The 14,821-nt window shown below is 48.5% G+C and overlaps 1 protein-coding gene across 1 annotated transcript in view; it reads left to right on the top strand.

The window, feature by feature from the left end:
- Window positions 1-207: 207 nt before the first annotated feature.
- The window catches only part of INSC (INSC spindle orientation adaptor protein), a gene marked incomplete at both ends in the record, with an annotated part of 298,722 nt that continues 284,108 nt past the window's right edge, over window positions 208-14,821 (top strand). Inside the window, one exon of the mRNA XM_081098856.1 lies at window positions 208-306. Coding sequence (XP_080954982.1) covers window positions 208-306 — 99 coding nt within the window. The remainder of the gene's footprint in view (window positions 307-14,821) is intronic.

The raw sequence follows: 14,821 nt of genomic DNA, 5'->3' as shown, positions 1-14,821 counted from the left end.
GGAGGGGAAGGAGGGGGAGGGTGCTCCACCTCTGAGCTTCCTCCCGCAGCCTCAGTGTGGACTGTCTCAGGGAAGGCCTCTGCTACCTTTGCTTTGAGTTTCAGGCCTTGCTGGGGCCATGGCCCAGAAGGATGGGCAAGGAGAGAGGAGTTGCTCTCATGGGCCTTGGTAGGGAAACCTGGAGCTGCTGTGGCCAAGACTGGAGCCATGAGGCGGCCTCCCGAGAATGGAGAGGCGGCCAGCGAGGAGGGTATAGGCAGCTGGGGCCTATGGGGCCAACAGGAGACAAGGAGGCTGGGCTGTGCAGTACGTATCTGGGAAAGTGGATGTGTGTGTGTCTGTGTGCAAGTGCATGTTGTGGGATGCAGGTGGGGAGCATTCATATCAAAGGTCCTAAGGCAGCGGTTCTCAACCTGTGGGTCGCGACCCCTTTTGGGGTCCAAAGACCCTTTCACAGGGTCGCCTAAGACCATCAGAAAACACATATCTAATTACATATTGTTTTTGTGATTAATCACTATGCTTTAATTATGTTCAATTTGAAACATGAACATATATCCTGCATATCAGATATCTACATTATGATTCCTAACAGTAGCAAAATTACAGTTATGAAGTAGCAAGAAAATAATTTTCTCGTTGGGGTACACCACAACATGAGGAACTGTATGAAAGTGTCGCGGCATTAGGAAGGTTGAGAACCACTGTCCTAAGGGAACATCTAGAAAACCAAGTCTGTTTCTCTCTTGCCCTGAAACCCAGGTACAGAATTTGGTCCTGGAAATAAAAGATCTCTTAGGCTTTTTTTTGTTAATATTTATCCTGTTTATCATCTAAACCTCGTTCCATTTCTAGCACACTAAGAATATCTTAGCTTTCTAGGTAATTTTACATTCCTGATCTCATCTTATACTTTCAACAATCCATGAGCTATTATGATCACCAATGTAGATGGGAAAAGTGAGCTTCAGAGAGGTTAAATGACTTGTCCAAGGACACACAGCTAGAAAGTAGTAGAGGCAGGACACAAGCTCAGGTCTCTTTGAGGACAAAGCCCAGACTACTTTTATTACACTACCTGACCTACCAGAAATGGACTCAGAGAAAAGATTTTGCAAACTCCAGTGTTTATGCCTAGCCATGCACGTGGCTGGGGTCCAAACTCTGTCCCAGGCTCTGAGGCAGCCTTTGTGGAGACAGGAGCTGAAGCTACTCTCAGGGAACTTGGGTGGGGTAGTGTAGAATCAGGCTGTCCGCAAATGGATGGAGGCCAGGGTCGAAGCTGGCTTGTCCCGGCGGAAAATGACTTGGGCACCCACAGAGCTTGGGGTCCCCAGAGCTGAGGCTGTTGAGTTAATATCAGGAGCTGTAATGTGTCCAGGGCAGGAATCAATGGTCATTGTTAGCCAGGGCCTGAAGAGAACAGAAGACTGAGATGGGACCTTGCAGCGGTCATTGTGTTATGGAGATGGAGCCAGCCTCCCTCTCTGGACACATAGTGGAGACACATGGACATAGTTTGCACATGAGGGATTTAGGTTAGTTGCCAAGGAGAACTTCCTGCCATTGAGAGGGCTCAGATTTGGGAAGAAGGCCCAAGGGAGGCTAGGGGCTGTCTCTCCTTGGTTGTGCCTAAAGGTGGGTAGAGACCCCCCAGCCCCCCTCCCCCCCATTCTCTTCTCCCCATTCTTGGCAGGGTGGAGGGAGTTGGATGGGGTGACCTTGAAGCTTCCTTCCAGTTCAAGCAACATTCCTGAGCTTTTGGGTAGGACTCAGCCCTTTCTCTGGACTTAGCCATCGGATACCAGAAGTCTGGAGGGGAAGTTTGATGAGCCCCAAGTTAGAAGGAGTCTCTGTCTTTTTTTGGCAGGTCTGTGATCTGGCGGCTGGTGATCTTATGTGGGACTCAGGTTCCACAGGGAAGCACCTGTGGTGAATAAACCAAGTGGCATTCCAGGCAGTGGGGCCTGCTCAAAGTTTGGCAGCTCCTCTGGGGAGCCTGTGAACCGCACCCACGCCCCTCCCCTCCCCTCCTTATTTTGTTTCTGCTCCAAGGGAAACAATCAGGGCGCATTCCCTTCCTTCTCCAGATGTTGGCATGAGGGGCGCATGTGGGCACCCCCGCCTGGCGGGCTCTGAGGCTCCGGGGCGCTTCCCCGCGGTGACTCCCTCCCAGCCCGGGGTGAGCCAGGTCTCTAATTAGACGTGACCGCGTCCCCATTCCAGCGCTCCCCACCAAGGGCCTGGAGCGACGTTTCCACTGCCCTGGGCAACAAAATAGCCGCACAGCGGAGGGGCTGGGGCTCCAGGCGGCAGGAGGCTGCCGCGGGATGGAGGCTTGTCAGGGAGCGCGCTGTTGCTGAAGGTCCTGCAGCGGCCGGGGAGGCGGGGGGCGGGCGGGGGCGCGGGGCAGCGGGCGGCCCCGGGGCTGGGCAGGCCCAGCGCAGCCACTTGCAAGCGGCCTCTGGAGCCCCAGCTGCGCGCCGCCACCGCTGGCCGCTGTGCGCACCGCTCTGGCCCGCCAACTTCCCAGGAGTAAGTAGACACACTGCTGGCTGGATTCAGGGGCCAGCGCTGGACCCGCCAGCAGAGTCGGGGACAGAGCATGTTTGCGACTATTTGGACAGTAGGTCTAAGTGTGTCAGCGTGAGTGCCAATGGGCAGGAGTGTGTGTGAGCCAGTGTGCTAGCATGTGGAACTTTCTAGCCTTGTCCCACAGTGTGAGTGTGGGTGGCAGAGTTGCCAGTGTGTGGGGGGACTGGCATGGAGGGGACTGGAGTGTGCCCGCAGGTGGCATGTGTCTGTGGCGGCAGCCCTGTGTGGGCCATGTCCGCTGCCCTGGAAGTGCTCTCAGGTGTGTGGGAGGAAGGCTCCCTGCAGGCTGAGCCAGTGCAGTGTAGATGGAGAGATGTGTGTGTGTGTGTGTGTGTGTGTGTGTGTGTGTGTGTGTGTGTGTGTCTGAGAGAGAGAGAGAGAGAGAGAGAGAGAGAGAGAGAGAGAGAGAGAGCCCGGGCTGGCAGGAGTTGGGGGTAAGGAGTGTTATCTGAACTCCGACTTTCTAGGGCGACCCGGGGTGTCTTTTCTGTGGGTCATCTGGCTTTGGTTTCTCAGGACTGAGCAGGGCAAGAGCTCAGAGCCTTCACCCAGCACTACAGTGACCTCAGCTGGCTGGCCGGGGTGGGGAGACAGCTTGGGGGGATCCCACTGTTACACCAGAAGAGGCAGGAGGAAATGGAGAGGGGCTGAGCAGACCCAGTCATGCCCACCCGCACACACTCACAGGGCACGCACAGCTGCTCCTGTGTACAGACAGGCCTGCCCACACACTGCCGTCTGCATTTCCTCCCAGGACATCCATGCAAACATTCACGTACTTCCAATGTATACAACTGCAGGCAAGGACAGATAGGCCACAGGCACCCACATGTGTAAAACATGCATATACGAACCCCTGGTCAGACCCCCTCTCAGCCTGCAGCTCCCCTTTCAGGCCCCCATTAGCCTCTATATGGCACTTTGGGCAACGCGCTCAAGAAACTGGACTTGGTAGGGAATATCTTAAGTCAGGGCTTTGGCTGGGGGTCAGGGCAGAGAGTGACAGAGTGCCTTTGGGGTGTCTCATTTGACCTGGAACGAAGGTTGCCATGGAGCCTGGGGTCTTAGGGTCTGGGCTTTAGAAGTAGCTTTTGCTGCCTTCCAAGTGAAAAGGCCAGTCTTGCAGGGCTGGGGTGGAGCTCACACCTGTAATTTGCTCCAGGCTCTGGTTTATACTCTGGGTCCCGCTGCAGCAGACAAGCAGTGTGGTCCTTCTGTGTGTGGGCTGGGGCCTGAGCAGCCTGGTGGCAGGGAGGAGCAGTGAGTTGAGCTGGGCTGATTCCTTCTCTTCTTTGGTTTCAATCAACACTATTTTGGGTCTCCCATCTGCAGGTGAGGATGGACGAGCTGGCCTTTGCTTTGCTCCTCTCTCCTCTCTCTCCCGTTCCTTTACAGAATTTGTTCTCCTCGACCTCCTTTCCCTGGGGACTCCTGGGGACACACGAAACAGTGCTCAGAAGAGTAGGTGCCCTCAGCTATCAGCTGGTTGTTGTTGTTGCCATTATTATTGCTTCTAGACCTCTCCATCCTGGCCATTCCCGATGGACAGGCTTCAGTGAGGCGGCCAGACTAACTGCGCTCCTTCAGTTGGGAAGTTAGAAGATGACATTGGCTTTCTCTTCCTTAGTGTTTATGGTTTGGTTGGAGGAATGCCTGAGCTCTCACTCCATCAACTTCCCTTGTGCAGGGGAGCAGATGGGCGTCAGCCATTTCCTGAGGGGTTGCTGGGATCTACCTGCACCTGGCCTGATCCCTGCCTGACCTTGGGGATGGTTGAACAGGCATGCTGTGCTTTGCCTGGTAGCCTTCTTGCAGAGTAAAGATGGGGGTGAGGGGTGGGAGGCGGAATTCCCTAGCTCTCTCCTTTGTGGGGGTCCCCAACAACTTTAAGACTCCAGAAAGGCTCTGGAAAACTGGAGGAGTCATGGTGACTCAGCCTCAGGGGGTTCCCCCATTCTTTATTTCAGAGCAACAATAGGAATCAGAGAGCATCAAGGACAACCCCACTAAGTTATCGTAGTTCCAGTTTAAAGAAGACAAATCAGACAACAGAGTAACAATAATAATAATAATGATAACCACCACCATCTGTTGAACCTTTAATATATGCTTTACTTTATTTACTTTTCATAACAACTTTGTTAGGTCAGTAGTCCTCTACCCCCCTTTTTTCCTGACAAGGAAATTAAGGCTTAGAAAGGTGAAGGGATTTCTACAGGTTTGTGGGACTCCTAGGCTGTTGATATAATCTGTGTATTTCCCTTTTTACTCTGGCTGCTAGGAAGCTCTTTGTCTATCATATTGCTCCATTGTAGTAACTGTTATTTCAAATCTTGGCTTTGACTTTTAATTTCTGCTTAAACAACTTTATAGTATTCACATTTTTAACTGTAAACTCCCACATCTTTTGTAGAGAGAGATTAGAATAAGTGAATGAACAACCAGCAATTGAGCATTCCCTTGGTCTCTGAGGATGGGAACCATATTGCATGGATTTTTTTTTTTTTTTTGGAACATCCCCAATTTCAAATATTTTATCTGGTTTTCAAACCATATGTCTCAGTTTTGGCTTCGGTATCTTTGGACTCCGCTTCGTGACCATGTCTTAGAGCTTTTCTTTCTAGCGGCTCTGAGAGATAAAGCCCATCTCTGTGCTGGCCCAGACAATGGGGATTGTTGGGAATGAACTGGGCCATTGATAAATGCCCCTGCTCTGCGTGCTTCAGCTGCCAGCTCTTCCCTGACTCAAAAGCGTGAGAGTGTGGGTTCCTGAAGGAGTTTGCCTCTGCCCCAAGCTTGGCCTTGGCCCCATCACCACCCCTTCCTCATGTGACCTCGCCTAGGCCCAGGGTTCTGCTGGGAAGTCTGTGTCTCTTGGACCTCAGCTCTGCCTCCCCCTGGGCCACGCAGTGTCTGAGCAGGGATGGCCCTTCTGGAACTGAAGCTTCTTAGGACAAGGAGTGTGGGCTTTTCTGCCCCCTTCCCTGGATCTGTGAGGCCATTGACTCGTGCTCACTTCTTTCTCCTTCCTCATGAGGGGTCTCAAGTCTCCCAAGTGGTTCTAACCACATTGCAAATTGGGGGAAACTTTTAACTAATTCACTCCAAGACTGATTCTCTTACCCTACCCAAGGCTAGTAATGTTGGGAAAGGGGAGCAGTGGGGGCAGTGTTTAGCACTAAAGAATCCTTAAAAGGACCCTGATGGTGGGTTTTTAGGCATCGTGTTGAGATTCTGTTTCTTAGTTAGCAAGAGGTCACTCCACACTGGTGGCTGTTGCTTACAATCAAGACTAATCCTTCCAAAAGCTACCAAGTGGGACAGAGGACTCTTTGGCCTGAGGCTCTGGGGAATGCCTGGCACTGGGTGATATGCTGGTGGGTTAGTGTGGGCAAGCTGTTTGTTCCTTCTCAGACAAACCTCATCTCAGAAAGGTAAGACGAAGACTTAACTGCATCTCTGCGGAGGACCCTGGTTGTTCCCTGGACTTTAATCTTAGTCAAGTAAAAACAGGCGTGCAATCCAGTAAGATCGTATTGGGTGGGACGGTCAGGAACTTTGGTGGGGAAGCCTCACTCATGGTTATTCATGCTTATTCAGTGTCAGTTAAGGCCAACCTTTCTGATAGGTTGTTTGCACCTGTCACTTTAGGAAACCTCTGATGAGCCCTGTGAGACAGGTGCTGCTTGTAAAGACAGGGAAACTGAAGCACATGGGGTTAGATGATTTGCTCAGAGTCAGAGCCAGGCCTGAGTGTCCGCTGATCACTCCCCCAGTACAAAGGCCTTAAAAGCAGGGGAATCCACCCCCTGCGGCCACCTGGAGAAGTTCTAAGGGCCCGGCTTCTCTGACCCAGGACCTGAAGGTCATCAGCATCATTGGTCTCCCCAGCCTGAACCGGAGACTGCTGGTCTGTGGGAAGCAGGGATGGAGTGGGGAAGGCCTCCTGGGCTGATAGGGATTCCCCCCTCCCCCACCCCTCCGCCACCTAGGGGTGGGCAACACTGGGCTTCTGGGGCTTCACTTCTCCCCGCCCCCCCGGCCCCCATCCCCCTCCCACCCCCCCCACCCGGGGAAAACTCTGTCCTGGGAATGGAGCCTTCGCCCAGATTCCTTGATGCAGCCAGCCAGGCCTCCCCTCCCCCAGCTCCAGGGTCCCCTCAGTGCCAAGCCCTGGGGGAGTCCTAGATCCTCTGAAGAACATCTCTGGGCAAACCATACTCCGTTTGTCGTGATGCAGTGTCTGTGAGCGTCAGCAGTTTGGCTGGCTAATTGTGTATAGTGTTCACTTTCTGCTGGAGAAATGGAGGTTTTGTCTTACAACCCAAATATCCTGGGTTTGGAAACCATGCGAAATGAAGCCTGTGGTCTGGGGGTGTGGGCCGCCTCGAGGGCCTGTGTGTGGTGCTGGTTTAAAAGAGACTGTTGAGGATGATTGACTCAGGCCTCTCACGTTCTCCGATGGAGGGTCAGAGGTGGGCCTCCATATGGCAGTGTGCCGGAAGCCGGTCCATCCTTGCTGCTTGACACAGTCGCTGCAGGAAAGAAACATCTGCACAGCATATGTTTCAAGGGACCTGGCGTATATAGCATACTGTTCTTAATATGTTTGCTCCCCTTAGCGCTGTGTGTTTTAACCAAGGTCACCTCTCCGAGAAAGGTTGTTTCCCCAGGTAGGAATTTTTCCCTGAAGTCAGGAAGGGGATGAAACTCCTTAACTAAGTGCCAGGCGGGTAGTTAATCACTACAAACAATCATGCTTAAGCTACATAATCTTTACTCCCTGGAATGGAGATAAGAAACGCCCTAACCTTTGTAATAGAAATTGACAGGATTAAAATCAACTGGGATAAATACGGATGTAACAAGACAATAAAGAGCAGAACCTCTCTGGAGATCGAGACCAGAACTTGGCTGGAGATCCTGGCTAGGCTGCTGATCAACTGAATGCTGTCTCTGTGTCATTCCTTCTTCGCCGACTCCGTCTACGCCTTTTGGAACCCCTGGACCTGCTGGGGTTGGACCCCGGCATCTGGCGCCCGAACAGGGTTCCCTTAGGTAAGTCCCCCCGTACTTGGGACGGATAGGACTGCACCATAGGGTGCTTCAGACCCCCCCCCCCCCCCCCATAGAGGATAAGTAGGGTAAGCGGGTAGTTAGTACAGAACTTAGATTGACAAGATGGGTCATACTGAGTCTAAATAAAAAAGACTCTGTATTAATCTTTTAACGCATATGCTTACTAGCAGAATTGGAGTTGAGGTTTTTCCCAGTGAGACAGAAAGTTTTATAGAAGAAGTATGTCAATGGCTTCCAGAGGATGGAACTGTTAATTTAAAAACTTGGGTTGAAGTAGGAAAGCAATTAAAGAAACACCATGAATCTGAGAAGGTCCTGCCATGTTACTTTTCCCTCTGGGATTCAATCTGTGACACCTTGGCACCAGAGGCAAAAACGGTTGAACTTTCTCAAAATTTAAATAGTCCCTCGGCTCCACCCAGAGAGGATACATCATCATTGTCTTCAGCTCAATCTAAAAGCAATTTAGCTATGCCTACTGATCGGGAGGAGAATAAATATCATAAACATGACCATTGGTCCTTTCCAGTCAGTAGAGAGGAGAGTGGCCCTCCCATTCAAAACAGGATCCCCAAATTAGAAAGGAAGCCTAAACCAGGTCCTGTGGCTCCTATGAGCTCCATGTCTAAATTTCAAAGGGCGATAAGAGAAGCTGAAGCTAATGGAGATCTTGAATTCTCACTCTGCTTCCCAGTTACATATGAGAATGAGTCTGGTGGGAATAGAAACCCCACCTTGGAGCCTATACCTTACAAAGTACTTAAAGAATTAAAATTGGCCTGTTCTGAATATGGACCTCTAGCTCCTTACACACAAACCTTGGTAGAAACCCTAGCCAGTAAATGGATGACTCCTTATGATTGGTCACAGGTTTGTAAATCCTGTCTCTCAGGAGGCGATTACTTATTATGGAAAACTGAATATGATGATCTTGCTAAGAAAGCTGTAGCCACTAGGGAAAAAACCAGAAAAGGAATAACCCTAGACATGATATTAGGAGAAGGTGATTTTAACACGGCTGAGGAGCGAATGAATATGCCCACAGAGGCACTTACCAAAGTAACCAGTTGTGCAGTAAGTGCCTGGAAATCCCTACCTTATACAGCAGGAAAAACAACCACCCTTACAGAGGTTAAACAGAAGGTCGAGGAACCATATCAGGATTTCCTTTCTCGCCTCATGCAGGCAGTCAAGAGAGTAATCAATAACAAAGAGGCAGCCGATATCCTAATCAAACAACTGGCTTTTGAAAATGCTAATAATACCTGTCAGGCTTTATTAAGGCCGATTCGCAGAACAGAAACTATAAATGATTTTATAAAACAGTGTGCTGATGTAAGTCCAGCATTTATACAGGGTGTAGCTATAGCTGCAGCTCTCAAAGGGGAGACATACCCTCAATATGTACAGGCTATAGGACAAGCCAGCAATAATACAGGTAATAAAAGAAATATGAACTGCTACTCTTGTGGCTTATCTGGGCACTTTAGCAGAGAATGCCCAAATAAAAATAATAATACTCAGGCCAGATGGGAAGCTCCTCGACAGCCTGGAAATACATTAGGGAATAATATTAATCCTCCAAAAACCGTTTGTCCCCGATGTCAGAAAGGATTCCATTGGGCAAAGGAATGTAGATCAAGATACCATAAAAATGGTCGGCCTTTAAACTCTACAAATAGCTCCCAAGGAGGTTATATCCCATCACCTCAATTGGGAAACTTGAGAAGGGGCCAGCCCCAGGCCCCTGCAATAATAGGGGCATCAACCTTCAACCCCTTTGCAAATTTCGATCAGTCAGTGACCTCTTCAGGGCAACCCCAGGCAGTGCAGGATTGGACCTCCACTCAACCACCCATGCAGTACTAACCCCAGACTCGCCAGTAGCAGCCATTCCTACAGAAGTGTCTGGGCCGCTGCCTGAGGGAACCGTAGGTTTAATATTAGGACGGAGCTCCACCTCGTTACAGGGGATCTTAGTCATCCCAGGAGTTGTTGATGCAGACTACACAGGAGAAATACAGATTTTACTTTCCCCACCCACCACAACTATACAGATTCAGCCCAACCAGAGAATTGCCCAATTAATCCTGTTACCGATACATAAAATAGGGACAGCTGTTACCCAGGAAGCTAGAGGGGCCGGAGGCTTTGGATCTAGTGATGCAGCATTTTGGATACAAGAAATCCATGCTACTAGACCTACAAAAATTTTACAAATTCAGGGAAAACCAATTGAAGGTCTATTGGATACAGGAGCAGATGTTTCCTGCATAGCAGGGAAGGATTGGCCCTCTTCATGGCCCACGCATACCACCTCCACTTCCCTAGTAGGACTAGGCAAGGCATCTAATGTAAAAAAGAGTTCTCAGATTCTAACTTTGACTGATGAAGATCAACATTCAGGAACATTCTGTCCCTATGTAATTACGACTATCCCCTTTACATTATGGGGAAGAGATATCTTGTCTCAAATGGGAGTTGTATTATATAGCCCCAGTGATAGAGTAACATCACAGATGCTAGACACGAGATTTAATCCAGGAAAGGGATTAGGAAAGGAAAGTAATACCTCACACTCCTCGACAGGATCTGTAATTGGGGCCATTGCCCTTAGGACTGCTGATCCCATAGTCTGGAAATCGTCACAACCAGTATGGGTTGAGCAATGGCCCTTAACATCTGAGAAAATATCAGCAGCCCGACAATTAATTGATCAGCAATTAGCAGAGGGACATATAGAGCCATCAAATAGTCCCTGGAACACACCCATATTTGTAATAAGAAAGAAATCAGGCAAGTGGAGACTTTTGCAAGATCTAAGAGCCATAAATGCCACCATGGAAGATATGGGCTCCTTACAACCTGGATTGCCCTCCCCTGTGGCAATTCCACAGGAGTATTGTGTTGTTGTTATTGACTTACAGGATTGTTTTTTCACTATACCTCTTCACCCAGCTGATTGTCAAAGATTCGCATTCAGCATACCATCAGAAAACTTTAAACAGCCTTATCAGAGATACCAATGGAAGGTTCTCCCACAAGGGATGAAAAATAGTCCTACATTATGTCAAAAGTTTGTAGATCAGGCATTGCAAGTTATTAGAAAGAAATTTTCAGATCTATATCTTATTCATTATATGGATGATATTTTACTAGCTCATAAAGATCGGGCTACTTTACAGGAAATTCTTACTCAGACCATCCTTGCTTTAGAAGAACATGGTCTAAAAATAGCCCCAGAAAAGATTCAGACTGAACCTTCTTTTTCATACTTAGGCAGAATATTACATACCTCTACTATCACCCATCAGCCTCTACAATTAAGAAAAGATCATTTAAACACATTGAATGATTATCAGAAACTATTAGGTGATATCAACTGGGTCAGGCCATATCTAAAAATAACCACTCTTGACTTAAAACCTCTATTTGACATTTTAAAGGGAGATTCTAACCCTAAGTCTCCCCGACAATTAACTGTAGAAGGAGAAAAGGCTATAGCAAAAATAGAACAGGCCATCAATAAACAGCAACTACAGTATCTAGATTATTCCAAATCTTGGGCCTTAATTATTCTAGCCACTAAATATACTCCTACAGGATGCTTGTGGCAGGAAGGACCATTAGAATGGATACATTTACCTGTCACTCCTAGGAAGATTGTACCACCCTATCCCTCCCTAGTGGCCACTCTCATTATCAAAGGTAGACGACGCAGTATCGAACTCTTTGGAAGAGAAGTTACTGAGATAATAATACCTTATAAAAGAGAACAATTAGACACACTATTACAATTTGAAGAAGAGTGGCAAATAGCTATAGGTAACTTCCCAGGACAAATTTTACATCATTTGCCAAGATCACCTACATTGCAATTTCTCTCCTTACATCCGTTTATATTTCCTATTAAATGTTCAAAAGAACCATTATCACCTCCTGCCTCCTTAGTATTCACAGATGGCTCCTCTAATGGTAGGGCAGTAACCATCATTGACTCAATAACCCATGTTCAACAAACTCTAGAGACGTCAGCTCAGAGAACAGAGCTTTTGGCAGTCATTTATGCTTTTGAACAATTGCAACAGGTTCCCTTTAACTTGTACACTGACTCTCAATATATAGTTAAATTATTTCCTCATATTGAGACCGCCTCTCTCCCACAAGGAAGAACAGCCATTTTCTCTTTGTTAACTCAGCTACAAACTTGTATTCACAAAAGAGAAAAGGCTTTCTATATTGGACATATTAGAGCTCATTCTTGCCTACCAGGACCCTTAAGTGAAGGAAATTATCAGGCGGATTTACTAACTCGCCCAGTAGTTTGTACAGCTCTAGAAGAAGCCCGGCGGTCTCATGCCATTCACCATCAAAATGCTTCTGCTCTCCGTCTATATTATCGCATATCTAGAGAAGCTGCTCGAAGTATTGTGCGTGACTGCGGCCATTGTCCTACTCATTTTCCTAGCCCTGCTACTGGAGTTAATCCAAGAGGACTTAGACCCTGTGACTTATGGCAGATGGATATTACTCATGTCCCATCTTTTGGCAAACTTTGCTATGTGCATGTTTGTATTGATACCTTTTCTCATGTTATCCTCGCTTCTGCACGTACAGGAGAAGCCTTTAAAGATGTAAGTCAACATCTATTCCAATGCTTTTCCTACCTAGGAATACCAAGGGCACTTAAAACTGACAATGGGCCTGCCTATACCTCTAGAGCTTTTAAAAACTTATGCTCTACATTCGGCATCGCACATACTACAGGAATACCCTACAATCCTCAAGGCCAAGCAATAGTAGAAAGGGCTCACCAAACTTTAAAAACACAAATTAAAAAATTACAAGAAAATGAGTTTAAATATTCCTCTCCTCATCATGTTCTACAACATGCTCAATTTGTAATTAATATACTAAATGTAGATTCTGAGGGAAATTCCCCGATGTACAGGCATTGGAACCCTGATCTAACTAAACCAAAAGCCCTCATCAAATGGAGAGACTTGCTTACAGGAGCCTGGAAGGGACCTGATGTACTTTTAACCCAGGGGAGAGGATATGCTTGTATATTTCCACAGGACGCAGACTCACCTGTGTGGATTCCAGACCGTCTAGTCTGACCTTATGTCTCACCGCCCGCCATCTCTGCCTCATCATAGCACACCTGACCAGTGCCCGTCTGCAGCAGATGTGCAGCCCTGAGCTGGAACAATCTGTCCATTGGGAGGATCACATGTGCCTCCGTTTTGTCTTTCCACATGTCCCAGCTTTGCCCCACATCTCCTTTCCTTTTTCCTTTTTTTAAAATCTAACTACTTGTTTGCTGGTTCTTTGGCCTTTCTCCTTCTTTCCTGAACACAGCCTTTTCTAGAATCTCCCTACCCTACTGTTCCAGGAAGGGCACCTCCCTTTTATGCCGTGACTAGGGGTGTCTGGTATATGTCCCATACATGGAGTTGTCTTGTGCCAAGAGCCTGACATCCTGGGCTGAGAAAGCCCTGTTCCGGGACTCTCCTTTGTCCTGTATTGGCCCCTCTTACCCTTGTGTCAAGAGGGACCCTCTTCTTACAATCCAATTGCCCATAGCTGTTGCCTGAGCTCTCTGTTCATGCTGAGGTTGAAGCCTCATGGTGGCTGGTACCATGGATCTGTCTCTGGCCCAATGGCATAAGCTGGGCCCTCTCTAGAGAAGAAACCTGAGTTCCCTATGATCAATGCCAGAGCCCCGCCAGCAGGCGAGGGAATCCAAAGGCAGTTGCTGGGCATGGAGGCCAGAGGGACATAGGCTATCAAGGAGACAAAACTGAACCTCACATCACCCTGCTTGGCCCAGAGATGGCTGGTAGTCAACGACGGGTAAGACTCCACAGGGTGGGGCAACCTAAGACAGGCACAGTTGGGGGCCAGTAGGAGAAAACTTGGGGTGCAACAAAGGTGGGGCACAGACCCCCCCTCCCCAATGGTGCAGGGGCTTGAACACTCACCCCTTCTGAGGAAGGTCTCCTGTCCCCATGGCTGCTTCCTGCTTCCCATGCCCAGCTCAGATCGGGACCCAGGTAAAGACAGAGGCTGGCTGACAGCAGCTGCCCTCTCACTGAAACAGGACTTGTTTCCCATTTCTACCTGGGACCACAGGGATAGAGGAAGCTGAAGGAAAGGGCTGTGTCAGGATGCTGCCTTCTTCCCTTTCTTCTCCCTCTTTTTTCTAAACACTTCCATGCCTTGTAGTTCTTTTGCTTTCTCTTCTTTTTCTACTACCCTCCACTTTCCATATCAGCTGGATCCAGAGGGCACAGCTTACTCCTCCTCGGACATCGACACCACCATCAACCACGGCCCTGATGGACCCTTTGATGAAGCCCTTCAACTTGCTGACGCTTCGGGAAGCCTGTCGCCAGTGACGCCGCCCGCTAGCCAGACCAACAAAGACAATCAAACCAACAACTTGAGGACAGCTGAAATCCCTTGACTGAAGAGGCTGGCAACCTTCTACAGGAATGGGGCTCCTTCTGCGCCCCATCCACTATGTTTATAGCTATGCTCACTATCATTGCTTGCCACTCTTCTTCCGAGACTTAAATGGCCCAATCTGAGAGGTGGCCACTGATTTGCATGCGTGATCATTTAAAAAATAAAAAAGGGGGAATTTGCCGGAAGCCGGTCCATCCTTGCTGCTTGACACAGTCGCTGCAGGAAAGAAACATCTGCACAGCATATGTTTCAAGGGACCTGGCGTATATAGCATACTGTTCTTAATATGTTTGCTCCCCTTAGCGCTGTGTGTTTTAACCAAGGTCACCTCTCCGAGAAAGGTTGTTTCCCCAGGTAGGAATTTTTCCCTGAAGTCAGGAAGGGGATGAAACTCCTTAACTAAGTGCCAGGCGGGTAGTTAATCACTACAAACAATCATGCTTAAGCTACATAATCTTTACTCCCTGGAATGGAGATAAGAAACGCCCTAACCTTTGTAATAGAAATTGACAGGATTAAAATCAACTGGGATAAATACGGATGTAACAAGACAATAAAGAGCAGAACCTCTCTGGAGATCGAGACCAGAACTTGGCTGGAGATCCTGGCTAGGCTGCTGATCAACTGAATGCTGTCTCTGTGTCATTCCTTCTTCGCCGACTCCGTCTACGCCTTT

This window comes from Myotis nattereri (assembly GCF_964212035.1).
Source record: "Myotis nattereri genome assembly, chromosome: 9".
Lineage (NCBI taxonomy): Eukaryota > Metazoa > Chordata > Mammalia > Chiroptera > Vespertilionidae > Myotis > Myotis nattereri.
This window is presented reverse-complemented; position numbering and strand designations above follow the sequence as displayed.